Source organism: Psammomys obesus, unplaced genomic scaffold, assembly GCF_907164565.1.
Source record: "Psammomys obesus unplaced genomic scaffold, mPsaObe1.curated_primary_1811, whole genome shotgun sequence".
NCBI lineage: Eukaryota > Metazoa > Chordata > Mammalia > Rodentia > Muridae > Psammomys > Psammomys obesus.
The window spans coordinates 184,128-209,185 of NW_026590707.1; the positions used below are offsets into that span (position 1 = coordinate 184,128).

The 25,058-nt window shown below is 40.7% G+C and overlaps 1 protein-coding gene and 1 pseudogene across 1 annotated transcript in view; both read right to left on the minus strand.

Moving 5' to 3' along the window:
* Nucleotides 1-25,058, minus strand: part of Baz1a (bromodomain adjacent to zinc finger domain 1A) — an 86,360-nt gene that overhangs the window by 50,898 nt on the left and 10,404 nt on the right. The window contains exon 4 of the mRNA XM_055608705.1: nucleotides 5,069-5,212. Coding sequence (XP_055464680.1) covers nucleotides 5,069-5,212 — 144 coding nt within the window. The remainder of the gene's footprint in view (nucleotides 1-5,068; nucleotides 5,213-25,058) is intronic.
* On the minus strand, nucleotides 5,304-5,401 carry LOC129678056 (small nucleolar RNA U13; annotated as a pseudogene).

The window sequence follows — 25,058 nt, forward strand, 5'->3', positions numbered from 1 at the left end:
GCTAACATAGAAATCTCAAAATGAAAAAACAAAAACAAATAAGGTTATTGGAAATGATTTTAAACTTTCTTCACAGCAGCAAGTTGGGCCTGGTGGTTGAGGCTGAGGTATAAGATCAAGGCTACAAATGGAATCACGACCATATCTTGGGTAATTTAGTGAAATCCTACCACAAAAGTAAAAGGGGATGGAAACATAGGTCAGTGGTGGAATACTTGTCTAGTTCAAGCACACACACAAAAGGCAAACAGGCTACACAGTCAATCCTCACTCCGACTAACTTCTCAGTAACCTTTAAGGGTGTACCTACTCATTCACCATTCACTCAGCAGTTGAAAGCCTACAGTTTGTCAGGTAAGCAAAAACAAAAAAATCACATACCCACTATCTTATATGGGCATTCGGTGGTACTTGATAAATTGACCATTAGGCCTTCCAGGAAGTTGGTGTGTGTGTGGTATGTGTGGTGGTGACAGTGGGGAATGGGAAGCAACCATGAGTAAATCTCAGAATAAGTTCAGAGGAAGAAAGAACACTAAAAAACCCGAGGTAAAATAGTGCATATTTAGCACAAGAAGCAGGAACATGAGGAGAAAAAAACATTCATTTGGTCAGAAGCAGTGACAATATCATTAATAAAGCTTTGCTGTAGCCCCTATATAAAACTGTTTGGGATAAAATCCTACTTTCTTTCCTTCCTACCTTCCTTTCTTTCTCTTTCTTCTTTCTTTCTTTCTTTCTTTCTTTTCTTTTTTTTCCAAGACAAGGTTTCTCTTGTGTATGTAGCCCTGGCCGTCCTGGATTTGCTTTGTAGACCAGGCTGGCCTCGAACTCATAGAGATCCACCTGCCTCTGTCTCTGCTGGGATTATAGGCATGTACCACTGAGCTTGGCTTCTAGAACCATTTTCTTTCTGAGGAAGCATGATCACCAACCAGAGGCCAACAGAATATGGACTAACCTATCAAATAGAAATATAGTGAGAGAACCAGGCCTGACACCCACAAAGGTCACCAGGAACTAGGCCATAAGTCACCAATTCCAGAAATAAGATCATAAGAGCCCCTACCCAAGGAACAGCCTGAGGATAACCACAAGAAGGGGCTGGTATCTTAGGGTGGGCATCTGAGCTGAGCAGCCCACCCACCTTGTAGAACATTTCTTGGCACAGAAAATACCTAATATTCCTGAATAAATTCACCCATACTTTCCACACCTTACTCATCGTGAGCTGTGAGCATTTCAGCCAACCTTATCAATTTAGTTCAGTTTTCAGAGGCCTCGTGGTTATAGATAAATTTCACATTTGGCTATTGACAGATCGCTAGGCCCACTGTGTAACAATTACACACTGGTCTCACCACCTCTAAAACACAATTCAAATGTTTATCTAACACTATAAATAATAGCCAAGAAGTCAGCTTTCATAAAAAGGCTTTCAGATACCTAAGATGAATTAATTCTAAACTCATGGCATTACTTGTATATGTTACAAGAAGGACCCTGGTGTTATCTCCATCCTATTTTAACTTCTTAAAGGCCATGAGCCAGGCATGGTGGTACATATTTGTAATTTCAGCACTTGGGAGGCAGTCACAGGAGGATCTCTGAGTTCCAGGCCAGCCAGAGCTACAAAGGGAGTTCCTGTCTTAAAAACAGAAACAAATGAAATAAAGAGTCAAAAAATAGGAAGATGTCCAAAGCTTACTAGACACAAATTGTGCTTTGTGACGGGAAGGCTTGGCAGGGACCCTTTGGGAGATGTAGTTTAAGAACCATGTGTGCAAGGCTGGATAGCTAGCTCAGGAGTTGAGAGCACTGGCTGCACCCACACAGCAGTTCCCAACCACTGGCCCCAGAGACTCAGATGCTCTCTAAGCACACATGCACACAAAACACCCTACACTTGAAATCAATAATTTCTAAAAATAAAAATAAAAAAGCACGTTTGTGTGTATCAGGGGAGGGGTTGCTTAAAAATATTAAGTGATCTGCTCTCTGAAATCTAAAAGCTGATCTACCAAAAGAATGTTTGATCAATCTCCTGTCAATGCCCAAACTGATAAGCTAGTATGTTCTGCAGGAATGCAACTCTATCAATACAATTAAATGTTCTCCTTTATAAGGGTTGCCACAGTTATGGTGTCTCCTCGCAGCAATAAAACCCTAAGACAGAAGTTGTACCAGAACTGGGGCATTGCTCTGAAAGGACTGACCGTGCTTTTGTCCGGAGGAATGCACACCCTGGGATTTTGGATTAGAAAAGCATCTGAATGCTTTATGTGGGGCTTAATGGTCCATCTTGGAAGACAGTGGTGCTGAAGGTGATTTAAACTACGGGGACCTGCTGGCTCAAGAAGTTTTGGAGAATTTTAGCATGTGGCCTAGAGACTGGTATTTTGGTGAAGAATGTGGCTGCTTTCTGCCCTTGTTCGGAAAGTCTCCCTGAGGCTACGTTGAAGAGCTATAGATTGAGGAAATCTCAAACAGCCTAAAATGGACTCTGTCGTGTGGTTACTAGTGCTCACTCTTATGAAGATCTAGAATGAAAAGAAGCAAACTCAGCAAAAGGAGCACAGCAAGTGGAGCGTAGCTAAATCCTGTGCTTAAGGAGATAAACAGATTAAAGAAAGCCCAACGTACATGGAAGAAAGGAGTGCCGACTTCAAGGAAGATCCCGCCCAGCTATGCTTCCAGCTTATGAAAGCAGTTAAAGAAAAGCTAGCTGCACATCTTTTATTCCGGCACCAGAAGACAGATCTTGGAGTCTGAGGACAGCCTGGTCTACAGAGTTCTAGGATAGCCAAGTGAAGAAAACCATCAACTATTAGGTGGTTGATTGAATGAATGAAAGAATGAATATGGGTGCTTTGTCTGCATATACAACTGCACACCAGAAGAAGGCACTGAGTCCCATTATAGATCGCTTTGAGCCACCACGTAGGTGCTTTCAATTGCTTGGAACTGAACCCAAGTTTTCTGGAAGAGAAGCCAGCGGCTTCTTAACGACTGAGCCATTTCTCCAGCCCCAGAATGCAATTTTAAAGTGATGTGGCATTCAGTTTTGCAACAGGCAATCAATATGTTCCCCCAAAACATTTAACATTCTATTTTAAAACCCCAATAATCAGAATCTTTTAAAAATTTTCTAAAAAATAAAAAATTTTTGCAATTTAAAAATAGGTAACAGAGGAGTCGGGGGTATGGTCCAGAGCATAGATATGTTCAATGTGTACAAAGCCCCAGGTTCAATCCTAGAGTAAGAAAGGAAAATGGAAAAAAAAAAAGAATAATGGGCAAAAAATGGACATTTCTCCAAAGAAAGACGATATACAAGTGACCAATAAACAATATTTTAAATAAAATTATGGCGAGGATAATCACATCATCATTAGAAATTCCAATCAAAACAGCAGGTGTCACTTTACACTTTGCTTGGATGGGCATGATTTTTAGAAGAGAAAAGATTAAGGGCTGACAAAGATGCAGCAAGATCATAAGGCTTGCAAACTGCTAGGTGAGAACATAAAATGACATAGCAGTTGAGAAACACAGCCAGAACTACAAAGTGAGACCCTGTCTCAAAAAAAAAGTTCTAAATATTATATCAGAAGAAAAAAATATCTGTAAAAAATGTTAGCCAAAATAACATAGATTTTAAAATTCAACAAGAAAATGGACAACTCAATTTAAGTATGTCTAGACCCGAACAGACAACTCTCCAAAGATACCACATAGATGGAAGAGAAGATGTTCTATGTCAACTGTAACTAGGAAAGAGAAAACAGAAACAGGACCAGGACCCAGTGAGAATGCCTGACACAGCAAGGATGCAGAGCAGAGGAGTCCCCTCTCACTGATGAGGAAATGCAAATCGTCTAGCTGCCCTGGAAGACTGAAGCTGAATCTAGGAGATGGGGAGCTAGCACAGGGGGAAGGGGCTTGCTGTACAAGTATGAAGACCTGCATTTGGCCCCCAACACCCACGTAATAGAGCTAGATATGATGGCCTGCACTTGTAATCCCAGTGAGAATAAGACAGACGACATGTCCTCTGGCCTCCAAACGTCGTGTGAACAAACATCCGCACAGACATACAGCGTACCATATGTACTTACAAAATAAATTTTAAAAAATTAGCAACAAAAAACTTAAACACATTCTTTTGTGATCTAGCATTTATCCTCCTTAATATTTACCCAAATGTGCAAAAAGCTTGCATCTACACAGAAGCCTGCCATATATGTTCATCTCAGATTTTATTTGAAATTGCCAACACATAGAAGCAACAAAAATGTCCTTCAGGAGGGAAGTGAAAATAGTGTATAAAGACTATAGTGTATAAAGAGTTTTTTACACTTTATAATGTATATTAGGCTAGTGAGATGATTCAGCAGGTAAAGACACTTGACCCCCCCAAGGACCTGATGACCAGAGTTCCACACCCAGAACCCACATGGAAGGAAAAACTAGCTCCCATGTATCCTATGACCTCCATGTATGCTGTAGTACACATGCACTGACACACCTAAACCAAATAAATGTAATCATTGAAGATAATGCAGTTTTATTCCATGCGAAAAGGAAACAAGCTATAAAGCTCGTATCAAAGAAACATGGTGAGAACGTAAATGCATAGACTCTAGTGAAAGAAGCCAGTCTGGAAAGGTTACTCTCTAGAATGGGTAAAAGTATGGAAACAACAGCAGAGTGAGTGAGTGCCACGAGTCGCAGAGCAATGGAGATCCATCTTAGTGAGAGATCAGGGTGAAGCGCTAGGTTCAATCACCAGCACCACAAGAAACAAACTGTTTTGTTTTTGTTTTTTCAAGACAGGGTCTCATTATGTACCCCAAAGGTGTGCTGGGGTGGGCGTGGAGGGGCAGTTGTTCTTAAGCAGCTAATTAGAGAGTTAACTAGGTTTACATTTTAAAAATTCTAACATCTGTTGTTGAAATATTTTTTATAGATAGTATACCTCAGTATGTCTAGAAAAGGAGAGGCAAGAAAGAAAAACATATTTCAATAGATAACCACCAATCTGATAGCTGAAGTAGAAACTACTTACCCATGCTGAAAAGAGCCGCTTTGTGTTTCTGAATCATCACTGTCACTGATGACAATAGTCTTTCCATCAACACTGCCCACATGTCCATTAGCAAAACCATTTTGATGTAATGGAGGGAGGACTTCCAAGATTCTACACTGCAGTCTGAAACAATCACAAAATGCAAGTCATAAGACATTTTACAACTCAACATTTCCCAAGTCTGTTATTCTGAATAACTCATTACTTATTTTCATGTCAGATGAGTAATGTGCCTATGTTGTAACAAGGTCTGAATAAGACACATCTTACCAGCAATCGAAGACAAAATTCATTCATAAACTACAGTAGGATGTTTTGAAGACTGGCTGACTAAATAATTTAGTTAAAAAGGAAACTTGACATCTAGTTGAAAACCCGATTGGCCAGGATTCTTGGGCTGGTGGTATGGCTCAGTCGGTACAGTGCTGCCAGCATAACTGGGCCCAATCCTCAGTCCTACATGTAAGAACAGTAACAACAGCGTGGCTTCTAGGTGAAGCTATCCACTGACCTCACATGTGCATGTGGCATGGACAAGGGGACACAAACACACACACACACATTTGTACACACACACACATAAAAGCTAAAATACAGAAACAACTCAAATGTCCATCAACTGATAGATAACTATTATTTAGGAAACAATAACAATAACAAAAAAACGAAGTGGACATTGAGTCTCATGGCCATAATCCCATCTCCAGGAAAACTGAAGCACAGAAGGCTGAGTTTAATGCTCACCTGAGCTACATACAGATAATCTGTCTCAAAAGGAACCGCAATATGGATGAATCTTGAAACATTATGCTAAATGACAAGGTTAGGCACAAAATACAACAAAATGCAGGACTCTGCTTCGACTGGTTTCCAGAATGAGAAAATCCACAGAGAAAAGTAACAGATGAGCAGAAGCCAGGAAGGAGAAGGGTGTAGTGGAAACAGGTGATGATTGCGACTACACACAGGTTTCTTTCTAGGTGTTGAAAGTTCTCTAAAATTAGACTGTGGTGATGGTTGTAAAACAGTTCAGACAGGCTAACTTTATGACAAGTAAAATATATACCCAAGTTCCTAAAATATTAACATGTAGGGCTGGAGAGATGGGCCAGTGGTTAAGAGCACTTGCTATTCTTCTAAAAAAAACTGGGGTTCAAGTCCCAGCACTTACAGGTCAGCTCACAGCCATCTGTAACATGGTGCACAGACAGGAATGTAGGGAAAATACCCATATACATAAAATAAAACATGCAAACCAGAAACGTGGAACATAGTACTTTAAGAAGCAACAGCAAGCAATGGAGGAATTATACCTACTATCCTTCTACAACTCTCAGGCAGTCTAGGGGAGGTCTTACTAAGAATAACCTAAGCATATAAATTTCTAACAATGAGCTAAATCTCTGTTCTTTGAGAAAAAGATGGGTCCATGTTAGATACTGTGCTCTTCATTTGACCGTCTCATTCAATGAACAAGGCTGTGCATGGTGTGTGTGCGTGTGTGTAGTGGTTTGTGTCAGCATTCATAGGACTATTTATTTGCAGCTCTTCTCCTAGAAATCATGATAATAAATAAGTAAATGAGTGAGTGAATAAATAATAAAAATAAATTTGGAGAGACGGTTCATCAGTTAACAGTGCACACTGCTCTTGCAGTAGAGCCAGGCTCAGGTCCCAGCACTGACGCCAGCTAGGACCTATAACTCAAGTTCCAGAGGAATCCAACACCTCTGCCCTCTGCACAAACCTGCATGTACACAAACCCATACACATACTCGTAATTTAAAATGATAAAAAATAAATCAAAAAGATAAATAAACCTTTTAAAAGAACTGGGAAAATGGCTCAGTAGTTAAGAGCACTTACTGCTCTTGCAGAGGTCCTGAGTTCAATTCCAACACCCACATCAGGAGGCTCACGGCTGCCAGTAATTCCAGCTTCAGAGAGATCCAACACCTCTGGCTTCCTCAGGCATCTGCACTCATCTGTACGCACACAAAAACATGCATGCACACACACACACACACACACAATTCTTTAAAAACTTTAAAATCTTAAATCACTGAGCCATCTCAATGGTTAGAACAATTGCTGCTCCTGCAGAGGACTGGAAGTCAGTGCCCAGGATCCACATTGCAGCTTAACACTAGTTCCTAGGAATCTCATGCATGCAGTGGCCATGCACACATACAGGCAACCATGCATAAACATAGTAAATAAATATTTTTAAAAACTGAAGAACAGAAAGTACTTCCTGACTCATTCTATAAAATCTGAGATAGAGTAAATACATGAAGAATTCTTACAACTGAAAGAAAAACAATGTATTTTTAAAAAATTAGTAGGTCTGATTAGACACTTCTCCAGAGAAGATATAAATGACAAAAAACATAAAAAGATACTTGTCTCATCTGTAAAGCACAGAATCAAAATCACAGCAACAGACCATATCCAGTGAGGATGCATTTATCTCAAAAGCAAAATCTAACATAGAAACTAACAAGTATTGGTAAGACTGTACAGAAATAAGAACTGATTCAGGCCAGGTGCAGGGGCACATGCCTTTAATCCTAGCACTCAGGTGGATCTCTGTGAGTTCAAGGCCAGCCTGGTCTATAAAGTGAGTCCAGGACAGCCAAGGCTACACAGAGAAACCCTGTTTTGGGGGTGGGGGGAGAACTAACACATGGGACTGTTACGGGAAACAGCATTTCCATTTCCTCACCAAAGTCAAACAGAATTATCAACTCCACTTAAAAAAATTAAGAAAAATTGAAAAAAAGAATTTAGACACTTAAACAGTGTTGCCAGCAGAAGAAACATGGAATCAACCAAAGAGTCCACAGACAGATGAACAGATAAACAAAGTGGATATATAAACACAACAGAGCATTCTGACATAAAAAGAATGACATTCTAACAACTCTACAATACAAAGAAGTTTATAAAATAAGCAAGTTCAAAAAGACATAATAGAAAAAAAAGTTATCTGGGGCCAGAGGAAAGGTAGAAGGGAAGTTATTGCCTAATGAATACAGAGTTTCTGTTTGGAATGATGAAAATGTTCTGGAAATAGTGGTGATGGTTATACAACACTGTGAACACCACTGAATTTCACAATAAAAATGTTTAAAATGGTAATATTTTTTTACACAACAAAAAAAGAAATGAGCTATTGTCCTAACAGAAAAGCCTAGGAACACACCCACGTTGCCAGCAAATCAAAATGATGTCTAAATATCTGCAAGCTGATAGAAATAAAGCAAAGTTTCTGAAGAGGAAAGGAAAAACTGCAAGAAGTCTTATCAAAGCTTGCTATGTAATGGTCTACTGATGAGACTCTGGAATCTGGAGACATGAAAGTAATCAAGTAGATTCACTTTTATTTCCTTTGTTTTCTTCTTCCTTTCTCTTTTTTGACAGGATCTGCCTATTGCACTCATTTTTGAAGACTTAAACCTCAAATCCAGGAATCATATCACAGGCCAATCAAGGAAACTTTTCAGGGAACCTGTGACCAGTAACACTGTTTCCTGATAGTGCCAATTGTTACTGAGGACACTGATGGTCACAAGAGGAAAAGCGAAGTGCACTCAGCACCTAGATACATCAGTTCAGGGTCTAAAAGCAACCTTACAGATGACCAGAGGGAACAGTCATTACAACAGAGCCTGCAGGGCTTCAGGAATCTGAGGCACTGATCTAACTGAAACCAACAGAAAGAACAACAATTTCCTTACAGAAGGATGAGGAAAAAAGAAACCAGTATAGTACTGAGACACTACCTAGAATGTAATACACATTTAATGTATCAATTATATTAGCTATTGTCAATGTTGCTATTAGCTATATACCACACCCAAGCCACAGGTGCCACTCCTCCAAGCTGATGGCTTCACGTGCCTCAACATCAGTTATTCAAAATGCCAAGTCAGTTTCTAATAGTTTTCCACAGAAACTTAGCTTATGTATTTCAAATCCACTTACTACTTTTTCCTGGTTCCAAGGAGTCCAAAGATTACTGAAGTACAAAAAATTTAGAGAATCATAAAATAATTCTTATCAATAAAGATCTCAAGTAGTATTTGTTTCAGAAAATTGAAAATTAGCTTAACAGTCATGACCTAAAAAGTGGCAATCTCTAGCACCTCAAGAGATCTATTACTTACTCATTTAAGGGATAAGAGACAAGTTGATGTAGCTTTACATGATAGCATTTGGGGTAGGGGTGGCTTGTAGTAACAGAAATGTTCTATATCCAAACTATATCAATGTCAACCCTGCATTACAGTAATCATAATTTTACAAGATAACATCATCGGGAAAAATGTTAGTATTTTACAACCTTAAGGGAAACAATAATTATCTCAAAATAGTGATTTTTAATTTTAAGATGCTAATGATAAATATAAAAATATTAATTTTGATTACAAATGTTCATTCCATATAGGAGAAATGAATCAATAAGGAATGAAAATAATGGATATGATGTGTGTTACTTTTAGAATATAACCCCAAAGTCAAGGCCAGCCTGGGCTACATAGTGTTGAGGCTGGCCTAGGTAACACAGCAAGAATCTATCTCAAAAAAAATAAAAATAAGGGGCAGTAGGAAAGCTCAGCAGGTGAAAGCACCTGCCAAGCCCAATAACTGAGCTCCCCAGAACCCACACAGTGGAAGAGGAGCACCAACTGCTACAAGTTGTCCTTTCCAGGACCCCCACCTCATAAGTACATGAGTGTAAAAATAAAAACTATCCTGAGTAGTTTTTTTAATTAAAAATTATTTTTATCAGGCACTGTTATATGCCTCTAATCCCAGCGACTCAGGATGCTGAAGAAGTGGTAGGATCATGAGTTCAAGTCTAGCCCAGGAAACAAAGCAAGCAAATAAACAAAGAAAACTATCACTATCTTAGGGTCTTCAAGAAACAAGGAATGCAAAAAATTTTAGAATGTTGTTTAGGATATTTCTTGGCTAGGAACTAGTATCTCATTTCTGTTGCCATGACAAATACCCTGACCAAAAAAACCAACTGAGGGAAGGAAAGATAGAGACAGATAGTGGAATACTTTCTCTAAGGTTGCCAAATACAAATGGACTGGACGTTATGAATGTAATTCTTACAGATAGCTTTTCTAATTGTTCTTCTATATACAGTTTACTATTTAAGAGAGAGCCTTTATTGGGCTAAAAGAAGGGTGTGTTGGTCTTGTGATGTTGATTTATGAGCCCAGAGATTTGGTTACAATCTGACATGGGCTCTGTCATTTCTATGAAGAATCTACTGTCTCAATGTTTTGTAAAAATTGTTCTTCATCATCTCTGATTGGTTAATAAAGAGCTGATTTAAAAAAAAAAAGCTGATTAGCCTATATCTTGGCAAGAGAGGAGAGAAGGCAGGACTTCCAATTCCAGAAAAGAGAGGTCAGGAGACAGAGGCCATGAGGAGGATGCAAGGAACTACGAGGAGTTCACCATGAGGACAGACAGATGGAGCAGAAGCAGCCAAGGAGAGACTAAGATGGCAAGTGGCAAAGGGCACCTGCCTGGGAAATAGTCAAGACCAGCACAGACAGGTTAGAATAGAGGAGTATCTGCCCAGCTTAGTGCTTTAAAGCTTATTAATAAATGTAATAGGTCTCTGTGTCATATTTAGGAGTTAAAATGGGTATAGAAAAAACTGTATTTAATTTTATGTTTTGGATATAAACATTTTTGTTTTGGTCCCAGGTGTAGAATATGGGACTGATTCAGATGGTCGATAGCAGCAAACTATTTGCCTCATCCAGGCTCTTGGAGAAGCTCTTTGCCAGCTTCAGATGGTTTAAATCTGAGGACTCTGGAGAGAGAATAAATGCCAGAGCCCAGAAAGTGTGGAGGGTCAAAGAAAGAACAAGGCTTCTCCTGTTTCCCCCTTGCTGTACCTGTTGCTGTTGTGAGACAAGAAGTTGGAGATCTCCTGAAATGAGGACTGGAATGGCTCCAAGGAACCCAATGACCCCAACCATCAGGAAGCAGCTAAGAGAACTGTGTCCCCTCTCCCACTAACCCTTTCTCCTACCTGCTGTTGGGATGTTGGAAGGGACTGGCGTAGAGAAAGAGTTAAAAGAAACATAAATAAAAGAGTATTAAAAACTAATGTTTACAATTTTATACCAGTCTTGTTCCTAGATACAAAGATGAAGGTCAAAGTCAACTGATTTGTCATACTGGGTGCCTGCTCTTATATTCTCGCAAAGTGGATACTGTGGTCATCAATGACCCCTTCACTGGCCTCACTGCATGGTCTACATTACATGTTCCAGTATGATTTCACGCACAGCAAGTTCCATGGCATGGACAAGGCTGAGAAAGGGAAACAGTTATCAAAGGGAAGGCCATCTCCACCTTCCAGGAGCAAGATCCCACCAACACCAAATAGGGTGATGCTGATGCCAAATATGCTGAAGTCTACTGGTGTCTTCACCACCATTGAGAAGATTGGGGCTCAAGAGAAGAAGGGAACCAGTGTCACCATCTCTTCCCCTTCAGCTGCTCCCTCCATGTTTGTGACAGGCCTGAACTAATATTTATTTATCCATTTATATATTTATAAATTATCAGCAACGCCTCCTGAAAACTGTAACTGCTCAGCAAACCCTGGCCAAGTCTATCCATGACAGCTTTTTGGAGGGACTCATGACCACAGTCCATGCAATCACCACTGCCCTAAAACTATAGATGGCCCTATGGAAAACAATGGTGTGATGGTCACGGCTGCCCAGAACACCATCCCTGAATCCACCGGAACTTCTAAAACTGTGGGGGCAGGGTCATCCCAGAACTGAATGAGAAGTTCACTGCTATGGCTTTCTGTGTTTCTATCCCCAGTATGTATGTCTGTTGAGAATCTGACCTGCAGACTTGAGAAGGCTGCCAGACACAACGACATCAAGGTGGTAAGGCAGGCATCAAAGGGTCACTAAGGGCACCCTGACCTAGCTATACTAAGAACCAGGTTATCTCCTGTGACTTTAGCTGTGACACCCATTCTTCCATCTTTGATGCTGGTGCTGGCGATGCCCTCAATGACCATGTTATCAAACTCATTCCTGGTATGATATGATGACAAATTTGGCTATAGCAACAGGGTAGTGGACCTCATGGTCCACATGGACTCCAAGGAGTAAGAAGCTCTGGACCTCACATCCCAGATAGAACATGAAAGGAAGAGAGAAGCCCTTAGCTACTGAGGAGTCTCTGTCCCAACTCAGTCGCCAGCACTGAGCATTTCACCTCACAGCTTCCATACTAGACCCGTGGAAGAAGGAGAGGGGCTTAGGTAACCATAATCTTCCAAATTATAAAGTTCACTAAAATCGATACAGTTCAAGCCAAGCGTGGTGGTACACCCCTGTAAAACCAGCACTCTGGGAGGCAAAGGCAGCTTATCTCTTGGAGTTCGAGGCCAGCCTGGTCAATCGTGGCTACACAGAGAAACCCTGTCTTGAACTCCCCCTCAAAAAAAAATCAATAAAGTTCAATAAATAATAAATCAACAAAATTCAATGTATCCAGAGGGGCGAGGGGAAAGTTAGATAAGGAGGTATACTCTTGTTAGCCCAGCTCTGTGAGGCAGACAGGACTCCGTGGGGCTTACTGTCCAGCCAGCTTGGCTTACAATGGTGAGTGAGCTCCAGGCCAGTGAGAAACCTGTCTCAAACAATACGATGGATGGCATCCAAGGAATGACACCCAAGGCTGACCTCTGGCCTCCACTTATATTGGGGCCATGCACTCAAACACATAAACATAAGACTTCTGAGAGAAAAATTCGATTTTTTTTTTCCATTTCTTGTTGTGTCATATCCCAGGTGCTCACTCTTTACATTACACATTTTTGTGGAAATGTTCTCTTTAGTAGTTCAAGTTACTGAGACTATCCTTTAATAGTTGAAAAGTTATGAGTATTAGTGTGATCAAAGAGCAGTCAACTGAGCTCATGATAGAGGCAGCCCCTGCTCCCATCACTCAGAGATCCACATGGAAACTGAGCTGCCTATCGGCCACATCTGAGAGGGGATCTCGGCCTTTTCCATGCATGGTCCTCCATTGGTGCATCAGTCTGTGCAGGACCCCCTGGGCTCAGATCCCTTAGCTTTGCTGGTCTCCTTGTGGGGCTCCTGTCCCCTCCATGTCCCTCTAATCCCACCCCTTTCTTCCTCTATAAGACTTCCTGCACTCTGCCCAAAGAGTGGCCATGAGTCTCAGCGTCTGCTTCGATCCTCTGTTGGGTAAATCCTTTCAGAGAACCCTCTATAGTAGACTCCCTTCCTCTCTTCCACTGCTGCTGCTGGTGTCTATTTTGTCTGTCACTCTGAATGAGATTTAAGCTTGCTCCTGATGATGCAGCCTTGCCAGGCTACGAAGGAAGAGGATCCAGGCAGTCCTGATGAGACTTAACAAGCTATGGGCAGATAGCAATAGTGCAGAACTCTCCCTTTCAGTAAACTAGGGGAAGGGGGTGGGGAAAGAGGAAGGGGGCTTCAATCGGGATATATAATGAATAAACTGTGAAGAAAAAAATTAAAATAAAAAAAAAAGAATTTTAGTGTGTTGGTCACCTTTTTCTTTTCCTTTTTTGAGACAAAGCCTCATGATGTAGAGCTGAGGTAGTCCTGGAATTCACAACATAGACCATGCCTTATTTTACAGTGATCCTCTGCCCTATGCCTCTCAAGTTCTGAGATTACAGGCAAGCACCACTATTTTCAGCCTGTAGCTCACCATTTAATGCTAAAACTGATATACTTACAAGGTTAAAAAGAATTCTACAATATTTATTTTCCAAGGTAGTTTGAAAACAATATTGAAGTATAACAACTTATGCTCTCTTTATATATATATATATGTATATATATATATATATATATATATATATAATTTTTTTTTTAAGTTAACTCCATGGGGCTGGAGAAATGGCTCAAGGGTGCATACTACTTTTGTAGAGGACCCAAGTTTGGTTCCCAGTACCCACAGGCAGCTCACAACTGCCCAGTCCCAGGGAATCTGATACTCTGTCTTCTGGCCCCCACATATAGTAAATGCTCATACATGCAAGCAAACATATACATAAAATCTTTTTAAATTCTTTAAAAACTTAAGCCCAAATAATACAGAAATCATATTTAGGAGATCCCTAGAGATCAATTAAACTCTCTGTTACAAATTTAAATCTGCTATGTTACTTATTTAACCTAGGTTAGGCCACTCTGTCGGGCATTAAAAATCTGACATTACTGAAAGAAAATGCAGTTAAGCTAGGTATGGCAGTGTATGTACACAGTCCCCGCAACTCAGAAGGCTAAGTGGAGGAAGCACATGAGCTCATGGGTTCCAGGCCAGCGTGGGCCTAAAAATAAAGCAAGCATGCAGGAAAGGAAAGAAGTTGTTTTCAAAGAAATCACAGCAGGTTAGTAAAAGGAATACTTTTCTGTAGCCCCAGAGAAGGGCAAGATCCAATGATAGTCGTAAGAAGCCAACAGTTTAGTCAGTTTCTACAAAACCAATTAGAAACAACATACATTTGTGTGCCCTGATAGGTTTGTTTGCTTTTTGTTTCCTCCCTAGGTTGCCCCAGCTTTCAAAGTGCTGGGATAACATAGGTGCTACCACACCAACATTCTGACACAAGAAATCATCCACACCATTCCTAAGTAAAAAACTGGCTTGCTCATTTTGAAATTAGTACAATAATACAGAAAAAAGTAAACTATATATTCACTTTCACAGTGCTTTTTCTGAAGGGAGCATTTGAGAAACGGACTCTAAACCTTTTACATTTATGACATATTATTTTAATAGGCAAAATTATATAGCAGAAATATAATTAGCACCTATACTTTGATTTACAATCATCGTGTGTGTGGAGAAGGGGGCATGAGGAGATCTTAAGATCTTATTTTAAAAAAGAAAAAGCAGATTTTAAAGATCCACACTCTGAACAAGTAAAGCATTTAACATTTTCTAAAAACTCTGAGTTACCAATCTGACTGTGAGAATTAAAATGAAAGCACCAGGGGCTCAGGAACAGCTTGGCAGGAAGTTGCAGGACAGTGTAAGCTGTCTTAAAAATATAATAATAATAATAATAATAATAATAATAATAATAATAATAATAATAATGGCACTAGAAGTTGACCTCTGCACACTCCCTAACCAAAACCCCCAAACCAACCAACTAACCAACCAAACAAACAAACAAAAAAATCCCCAAAGAACCAACTTCAAAACCATCCTACAAAACGGCATAGTTGGGGCTGGGCATGGTGCATACCTTTAGTCTCAGCAGTTGGGAGGCAGAGGCAGGTAATTTTGAGTTCAAGGCCAGCCTGGTCTACAAAGTAAGTTTAGGCCAGCCAGAGGCTTCATAGACAGAATTTGTCTAAAAACAAGCAAACAAACAAACAAAACTGGAAGGTAGGGGCTAGAAAACGGCTCATATGCTAAGTGCCCTTGATACTCTTGCAGAGGACCAAGGTTCAATTCACAGCACCGACATGGCAGCTCACAACCATTCATAATTAAGTTCCAGGAAATCCACTACCGCCTTCTGACTTCCAAAAGGCACCAGATATGCAAGTGGTGTGCGGAAACATATGTGCAGCCAAAACACGTGTACATGTAAGTAAATCTAAACAACAAAACGAAACAAAAACTATGCTGGATGTCTATAATTCTCAGCACCTCAGAGGCTGAGGCAGAAGATTCAAAGTCATCTTCAGCTACACTTCAAGTGTGAGTAGACACTTGAGCTACATGAGACACTACCCCCAAAAACGTGTGTTGGGGAAATGAACTCAGTCAATAAAATGCTTACTGTACAAACATGAAGAGCACCCATGTAAAAACAGAGCAGAATGTGTTTGCAGTTCTAGTTTTGGGGGTGGCAAATGACAAATCCCTAGTTCACTGGCCATCTAACCAACTGGTAAACTCCAGAAAGACACCAACATCAAACTCTGGCTCACCCAACATGCACCCACAACCACATACTTGAACATGCATATATGCACACACAGAAGGTCAGTGATGGAGGGAGGCACTGATGTCAACTCTACACATGTGCATGCACACACAAACACCAAAATAAAAGTGATCCGATAAAGTGAGAGGACTATAACATCAACCTTCTAATTAGGCTAAGAGTTAGGTAAACAGGTTCTTGAGTGGTACGGACGGTGGGATCAGCGATAAGGCACATGGATGAACACCAAGCAGTGCCTTTCTAGCCATCTCGGATCTTCAGTTCACTTTAAGCTCATATCCAAAGAATTGCAATTGTCCATTCTTCTAAAAGACACTACCTGTACAATTACTAGCTTCCCTTCCCCAAGACAGGGGTTTCTGTGTATAGCCTCGGCTGTCCTAGACTCACTTTGTAGACCAGACTGGCCTCAAACTCACAGAGATCTGCCTGCCTCTGCCCCCCAGAGTACTGGGATTATAGGTGTGTGCCTCCACCCCTGGCTATTAGAATTACTATCTTAAACACAAAAATAAAGTGTTTTCACAGCCTGAAATTACTAACTTATTCATAAGTAAATCTATTCTTCAATTAGTATTTCCATGGTTAGATGCTCACTCTAGGCATCTTCCTTTCAGTCTGGTTTAAGTTTTATAGTATTTATTTACTTATTTATATAGAGTCTCATTATGTTACCTAAGATGGCTTTGAGCTCCAATCACCCTGCCTCAGCCTTTTCAGAGCTGGGATTACAAGTGTGCTCCACCATCCCCACTGGCAGCTATTCTTTATTTTATTAGAGGAAGTTGTGGCTCTTTCCTAGACGAACAACTTTTTTTCCCTCTCTTTCTGAGAGAACAGTAAGTGTGTGCGATTCGTGATTTATTTTACTGAAGTACAAGGAGAGGAGTTGGGTATCTATGTTTAAGTCTTTTAGGGCTGCAAGAGGAAAGTCTGATTCCAGTTATGGTAAAGGCAGTTACAATAGCCGTATAAAGAAAGAGAGAAAGAGAGAGAAAAAAGAGAAAGAAAGAAAAAGAAAGAGACAAAAAGAAAGAAGAGAAAGAAATAAAGAGAAAGAACGAGAGAAAAGAAAGGAAGAAAGAAAGGAAAGAAGAAAGGAAGGAAGGAAAAAAGGAAGAAAGAAAAGAAAAGAAAAGAAAAGAAAAGAAAAGAAAAGGAAGAAGTCACATGGCCCCTAACTTGACATCAAAATATTATCCAGACACTTATACATAAAATAGCAATATTTCATAATACAGCTGCAATATTTCATAATACAGCTAAGAGTCACATTCACTGTGTCCATGCACCCTGTGATGCAAACCTGTATCACAAAAATTCATTTAATAGATTAAAAGAGAGAGAGAGATGGGGCTGGGGAAGTGGTTAAGTGCATTTGCTACCCTTAGTTCTTGAAGAGGGCCCCAAGTTTAATTCACAGCATCCATACAGACTCACAACCATCTATAATCACAATTCCAGGGGATCCAACATGCTCTTCTGGCCTTCTCAGGCACCAAGAACATACGTAATGCATAGATACGTATACAGTCAAATACTCATAAAATTAAAATACATATTAAAAAGTCTAAAACTCAGAGAGCTTAAATTTCTTGTGCAGAATCATACAACTAACATAAATGACAGAATTCAAAATCAGGGAGACAAAGTTAAGAAATGATGCCGTAAGTCATTCCTGTTAAGCTCTACTTTTAAGGTTAAAATGAATACCCCACAGCTGCTTTGTTCACTATTTCAACTCCAGGGTCAAGAAATATATAAGCCAGGTGGTGGTGGCACATGCCTTTAATCTCAGCAGAGGCAGGCGGATCTCTTTGAGGTCAAGGCCAGCCAAGGCTACACAGAGAAACCCTGTCTCAGAGAGAGAGAAAGAGAGAGAGAGAGAGAGAGGGAGGAAGGGAAGAAAGGAGGGAGGGAGGGAGGGAAAATAGATGGAATAACAAACCACCTAACTTCTTTTGATCTGTTTTTCCACTGACAAAGATGGTAAACCCGCCCTCATACCTACTGTCATAACGCATCCACAGAGAATCTGGCAGGTATGTAAGAATCAGTAGAGCCACTGGTCCTTTTCTATAGGCACTGAACAAGTAGAGGGAAACAAGTGTGAGAGCATGTGGCTTACAAACCAGGTGATAATCAGGACTGGGAAGGTGAAACAGGTGTGTGCTTTCTTTCTCTACCTTAGCCCGTCAACTGGTCTTTGCTACACCATGGCAAGGCAAAGGTTTTATTCTGTTTGATTTTTTTTTTTTTTTCAAGACAAGGTCTCATTATGTAGCTCTGGCAGGCACAGATTCTCCTCTCTCTACCTCCCAAGGGCTGGGATTAAAGGTGTGGGCCGCCACGAACAGCCTTTTTGGTTCTTTAGGACAATCGATTGACTGCTTATTTCAGAGTAGAAAGTTGTCTATAACCACACCGTACTTGAATGTACCTGATCTCTTGGGGTTAAGTCTTGTAGGGAGGAAGAAGCACCTTATATGCACACTTAACAAAAAGGAAGAGAATTAAAAATAAACGAGGCAGGGCTGGAGAGATGGCCCAATGATTAAGGATACTTGTTACAACCTGGTGGTAATGGTGTACACTTTTAATCCCAGCACTCTGGAGAAAGAGGCAGGAAGAGCTCCATGAGTTTGAGGCCAGCCTGGTCTACAGAGCAAATTCCAGGACAGCCAAGACTACACAGAGAAAACCTGTCTTGAAAAAACAAAACAAACAAACAAGAACACTTATTACTCTTCTAAAGGGTCTGGGTTTGAGTCCCAAGACCCACATGATAGCTCACAACCATTTGTAACTCCAGTTCCAAAGGATTTGATGCCATCATCTAGCACCAGAGAGCATCAGGCACACACGTGGTACACAGACATAAATACAGACAAAACACACATGTATATAAATTACATAAAATAAAAAATTAAGGAAAAAAGAGTAAAGAAGCAAATAAGAAAAGAATATTGAGATGGGCCAACCCAGAGTACTTAACTCCTTCACTATCACAAAAGACCCTAAGCCCATTTCTCTGCACTCTTCCCAGTCAGTATAGGAGAGACAAGTAATTTTAAATAATTTGCCAAAACTTACACAGATAAGTAGGTAGGTGACAGGCTCAATTCCAGTCTATTAAGTTTGGCAATATACTTTAGCCCAAAACGTAAGTGAAAAACATAAGAGACAAGACTCTATATAGAAACTTAGAGTCTAATGTTAAATAGTTCATGCTTCAAGTCATGGTGGCCCAGACTCATGTCGCCAAGGATCACCTTGAACTCTGATCGCTCTACCTCCACCTTGCTAATAATGAAACACAGGCTTCCCGCATGCCAGGAAGCACTCGACAGAGTAAGTTACAACCTTTGCTTAAAAAGAAAAATTTACCCATTGATAGAGAAAAATATTAGCAGATATAGTCTGTTGAGTTTAAAGCAACATAATTTCCTGTGTTATCTATTTACATGAAGATTCAGTATGTATGCAAAACGCACTCTGACATTTTCTTTTTCATTTTTACCTTTGAGATGACTTGCAAAGAAGTCTTGTAATTCCAAAGCCTTAACCTCCCACTATTAATATCTGCCTCCCAATGAAACTAAAAATTTAGGGTCAACAAGGTAAGATGGTGGGTAAAGGGACTTGCTAACCAAGCCAGTCCAGTCCTCTGGGTTTACATGGTAGGAAAAAAAAAAACAACTCTCACAAGCTACAGGCACACACGCATGCATGCACCCACCCACACACACTTCTCTCTCTCTCCCTCTCTCTTCAACTGACCAACTGAATCTTAATGTCTACAAAACCCTGCCTAGGATTTGGCCTATAGGGTCCTCATGAAAACAAGCAATATGTCCATGAAACAGAGCAGTGCAAGCTGGGCCTGATGTGGCAGCATAGGTGGCCAGACTTCTATGCCTTACTACTCACTACTGAAGGTGGAGAATCAAAAAGATCACCATTTTTCTTTTCTCACATCTTCCTCATCAGCATTTAAAATAATCAAAGTTTAAAGTGTTGGGACAAAGAAATGTTGAATTTCAGATGGAAAGAGAAAAGGCTCCAAAAACAGAGTGTGAGGAAAAAGATGAAGAAAGTAAAGAATTCTTCATTTTTGATATACAGGAAAAATTTTCAAGTTGAATGAGTACAAAGGCCCCAAGGTAAATAGCAGACTGTTCACTGCTACATCAACAGCCCAGACAGCATCTGGCACAAAGGAGGAGCTCTGTGTCCTGCTATACAGAAGCAGGACATGCATATAAAGGACATCATGTTATTTCACACCCTTAGAGAACTATGGTCGAGCTTTAGAACAGAAAAAGTAGAAAGCCAGGGAGCCGGTCAAGCAACTAAAGGCACCTGCGGCCAAGCCTGAGGACCTGAGTTTGATCCTCCAGAGTAAAAGGAGAGAGCCAGCTCCAAAGATTGTCTTCAGACCTAGTGCACGCGCAAACACACACGCACAGTAGATAAATAAAAATTTTAAAGTTAGCTTAAAACATTTAAACACTGGCTTCTTACGATTCTTCTCTACTTAACCATTACCAATCCTCTTTAAAATCAAGGCTTCCATCACTTCTTCTCCAATTAGCCTCCCTTTCCACGTGTGTCAGTTACTTTCTCTTACTGTGACATCTGATGGGAAACAACCTCTGAGGACATTGTGGAGAAGGCATGGCAGCACAGTGGATGGCAACACTTTACTTGTAACCCAGCTGACCAAAAGCAGAGAGAGAACGACAGTTTTCTTCTCCCCTCCAAGCAGGAAATCTGATCCTGTTGTAAATTACCTGACCCTGGTGGTTTCTGGAATGCTGATGAAGCCACCATGACCCTCACCACCTCACATCTTACACACCTGTAAAACCAACAGAAAGGAGAAGCTGCCACAGGTTTGGCTGCCAGTGCAAAATACAGCCTGGACCCTTTGGACCACAGCTGCAGTGGCTGGCCTCTATAGCTAAACTTAGGGAAACACTTCCTAGACAGCTGTTTTCCAGCAAAATACCCCACGGCTCTACCTACTGAAGCATTCTCCTTTCAAATGCACTTACTATTCCTTGACCTAGGCAGCTGTTTTCTAGCAGGATGCCCTGAAGGTTCTAACCTATTAGGCATCCGCCTTTCAAATGAAAGTTATGCCCTGGATATCTCTATGGATTTGCCCTCATGATCTCCTAGCCTCAGTCTACTGAGTAGTGGAGAATACAGATGCGTGCAACTATGAACAGCTGGAATGTCCATAACTGGAATGTTGTATCTAACAGAGGGAAAACTTTAGGGATATCTCAAGAATGGTCAAACCCAGCACTGGGAGATAGGGCAAAATGAGGAATAAAAGGTCATCTTTGGCTATATCGCAGGTTCAAGACCCTGCCTCAAAAAAAAAAAAAAAAAAAAGAGGCTGAAAAGATAACAGCGGTTGGTGAAGAGCACTTCTGCTCTTAAAGAGGCCCCAGTTTGATTGTTAGCACCAACATGGTCTCCAACTGCCATCTATAATTCCAGCTCCAAGGGAAATGAAGCCCTCTCGACCTCTGTGGGCACCAAACATGCATATAGCACAGGTATATATATGCAGGCAAAGCACTCATATACATAAAATAAATAACATTTAAAATAAAATAACCTCTAGGGTGCTAGCACGATGGCTCAGTGTATAAAAGTGCTTGCCTGCCAAGCCTGACCACCTGAAGATACCCAGGACCTACACGGTGGAATAAAGATCCTACCCCTCTCACTCCCACACGTGTGCATAAAACCAACATCCACACACAAACTGAATAAATAAATGTAATAAAAAATTGTGTTTTATAGTGGTCCATGGGAGGCAGTGACACGTGGGTCTATGTGAGTTCAAGGGCAGCCTGGTCTACATAATGAATCCCAGGCCAGCCAACACTACATAGTGAAACTCTGTCTTGGGTGGGGTAGGGATGGGAGTTTAATAAGAAAAGGCCACCTTTAATCCCCAGCACTTGGGAGGCAGGCAGATCTCTGTGACTTCAAGGCCAGCCTGTTCTATATAGTCCCAGCACATAGTGAAAGCCTGTCTCAAAACAACAATAACAACAAAAAGAAGGCCAGGAAATATGGGAGACTGAGGCAGGCAGACTGTGTTGAGTTCAAGGCCAGACTAGACTACAAAATGGCCAACATATAAGGGAACTTAAGATTTATTATTGTTCAGAAAGACAATAATTTTTTTTCAGTATTATTATTCTTTTATTATTATTTTATTTATTTTTTTTAACTTTTATTAATTACACTTTATTCGCTTTGTTTCCCCCCATAAGTCCCTCCCTTCTCTCCTGCTGATCCCACCTTCCCTCTCCCTTCTTCTTGCATGCCCCTCCCCAAGTCGACTGATAGGGGAGGTCCTCCTCTCCTTCCTTCTGATCTTAATCTATCAGATCTCATCAGGAATGGCTGCATTGTCTTCCTCTGTGGCCTGGTAAGGCTGCTCAAAGGTGATCAAAGAGCCAATCAGATTATGTCAGAGGCAGTCCCTCTTCCCATTACTATGGAACCCACTTGGACACCGAACTGCCATGGGCTACATCTATGCAGGGATTCTAGGTTATCTCCATGCATAGTCCTTGGTTGGAGTATGAGTCTCTGGAAAGACCCCTGTGTTCAAATTTTCTGGTTCCGTTGCTCTCCTTGTGGAGTTCCTGTCCTCTCCAGCTCTTACTATTTCCCACTTCTTACATAAGATTCCATGCACTCTGCCCAACAGTTGGCCATAAGTCTCAGCGTCTGCTTTGATAGTCTGCAGGGCAGAGCCTTTCAGAGGCCCTCTGTGTCAGGTTCCTAGCTTGTTTCCTGTTTTCTTCTTCTTTTGATGTCCATCCTCTCTGCCCTTCAGGATGGGGATTGAGCATTTTAGTCAGGGTCCTCCCTCTTGATTCTTGATTAGTTTCTTTAGATGTACAGATTTTAGTAGGTTTATCCTATATTATATGTCCATATGAGTGAGTATATACTGTGTATGTCTTTCTGCTTCTGGGACAGCTCACTCAGGGACAATAATTTTTTAAAGTTTTTTTAATTTATGTGTCTGTGAGTGTATGTTACATGTGTGCAGGGGCCCATGGAAGCCAGACACCCTGGAGCTGCTATTAACAGGAGACTGTGAGCTTCCTGATGTAGATGCTAGGACCTGAACTTAGGTTCTCTGGAAGAACAGTATAAGTTCTTAACACCCAGACATCTCTCCAGCCCCTAGAGAAACAATTTCTTGTTTTCACAGACTATTCAACAAGAACAGGTGTTTTCCTAATGAGTTTCAATAAAATGTTTACCACTAAATTTCCCCCTTCTACAAAGGATCCCAACTCAGTACTGTTGAACACATACATATGTATATGCATATATATTCCCAATGGTAAGACAAAACATATAGAAAAATTACTGTATTTTTATATGTAAGCCACATTGTTAAATTTATATTTCACAATAATTTATAAATTGTAGAGCACATCTACCCTAATAAAATAAGTAGCCATAAGAAAAAAAAAAAAAATCAGTCCTCAAATATGTGTCCATTATTCCTATGGTGATATAGATCAAAACACAATAATCTATCTTTTCAGGGTATCACTTCAACCATGAAACATTAGTCTTAGTCTGTAGTTCAGGCTGACCTGAATTCACAACATAGGCCAGGCTGTCCTTAAACTCACAGCAACCCTCCTAACCTCAGTCTCCCAAGTGCTGGGATCATAAACATGAGCCCTCATTTACTCCTTACTGTATGTAGACGTCTGCACCTGTGTGTCCTGGGGTGTGTGTGTGTGTGTGTGTGTGTGTGTATGTGTGTGTATAGGCCAAAGCACCAACTTCAGCTGACTTTCCTCAGATGGTATCCACCTTGTTTTTTAAGACAGGCTCTCTCGTTGGCCTGGGACTTGTCCAGTAGGCTATGCTGGTTCAGCAACAAGCCAGGACTCTGCTTGCTGCCCACTCGTTCTGGCTGGGATTATAAACCCATGCCGCCATGCCTGGCCTGGTTTTACAGGTTCTGAGGGACTGGACTCAGGCCCTCATGCTTGGGAGGCAGGCAACTGACCAACTAAGCCGTTGCTCTGGCCCTTTCCCTGTGAAGACAAGTTCTTCTGCAGTGCAGGCTACCCTCAAACTCAGTATGTAGCTGAGGATAACCTTCAACCTTTAATGTCCTTGTCTCCTCCCATCAAGTGTTGGAATTATAGGCATTTACCACCATGGCCTGCTTTTTCTGTCTTTGTTCTGAGACAAAAATCTTCCTATGTAGCCCTAACTGGCCTGGTACTATGTAGATAAGGCTGACCTAATGGCAACCCTCCTGTCTCTTGAGTATTACACAACATGGTATTAGCAGGGCTAGCAATAGGAGCCTTCTAAAAATAATTGGCTTTTCCCCCTTATTCTATTTATTGAAATAGGGTCTCATCTATCCCAAGTTGACCTTGAGATTTCTTTGTGGCAAAGCATGACCCTGAACTTGTTCTCCTGACTTTACCTTACAGGACAGGAGTGTGAGACTTTGGATAAGTACCACCACACACAGCTATGGAGTGCTGGGGGGCAAACCCGGGGCTCTGTGTATACTAGCGTCTCTATAAAGTATGGGAAAGCTTTTTTAAGGGACAGAAATACAAAAAGGTGGACTGTAATTCTAGTTTTGTTAAATAAAATACTGAAAGCCATCAATATCTACAAGTATATTTAAACTATTGTTTAGTATGAGGCTATGGTAGATATCAGTATTTCAGGCCTTGTTAATATGGAATGTCCATGTAAGGGAGTTCATTTATAGTAAGTTAAAGAGAAGCTGTTTATGCAATATGATCTCAAATATATTTAAGTAAAAGTTTATAAAGAACATTACCTATTATATTAAAAGGAGAAGGTTATGCCAATGTATGTTTGCATAGGTACATGTATGTATTTTTA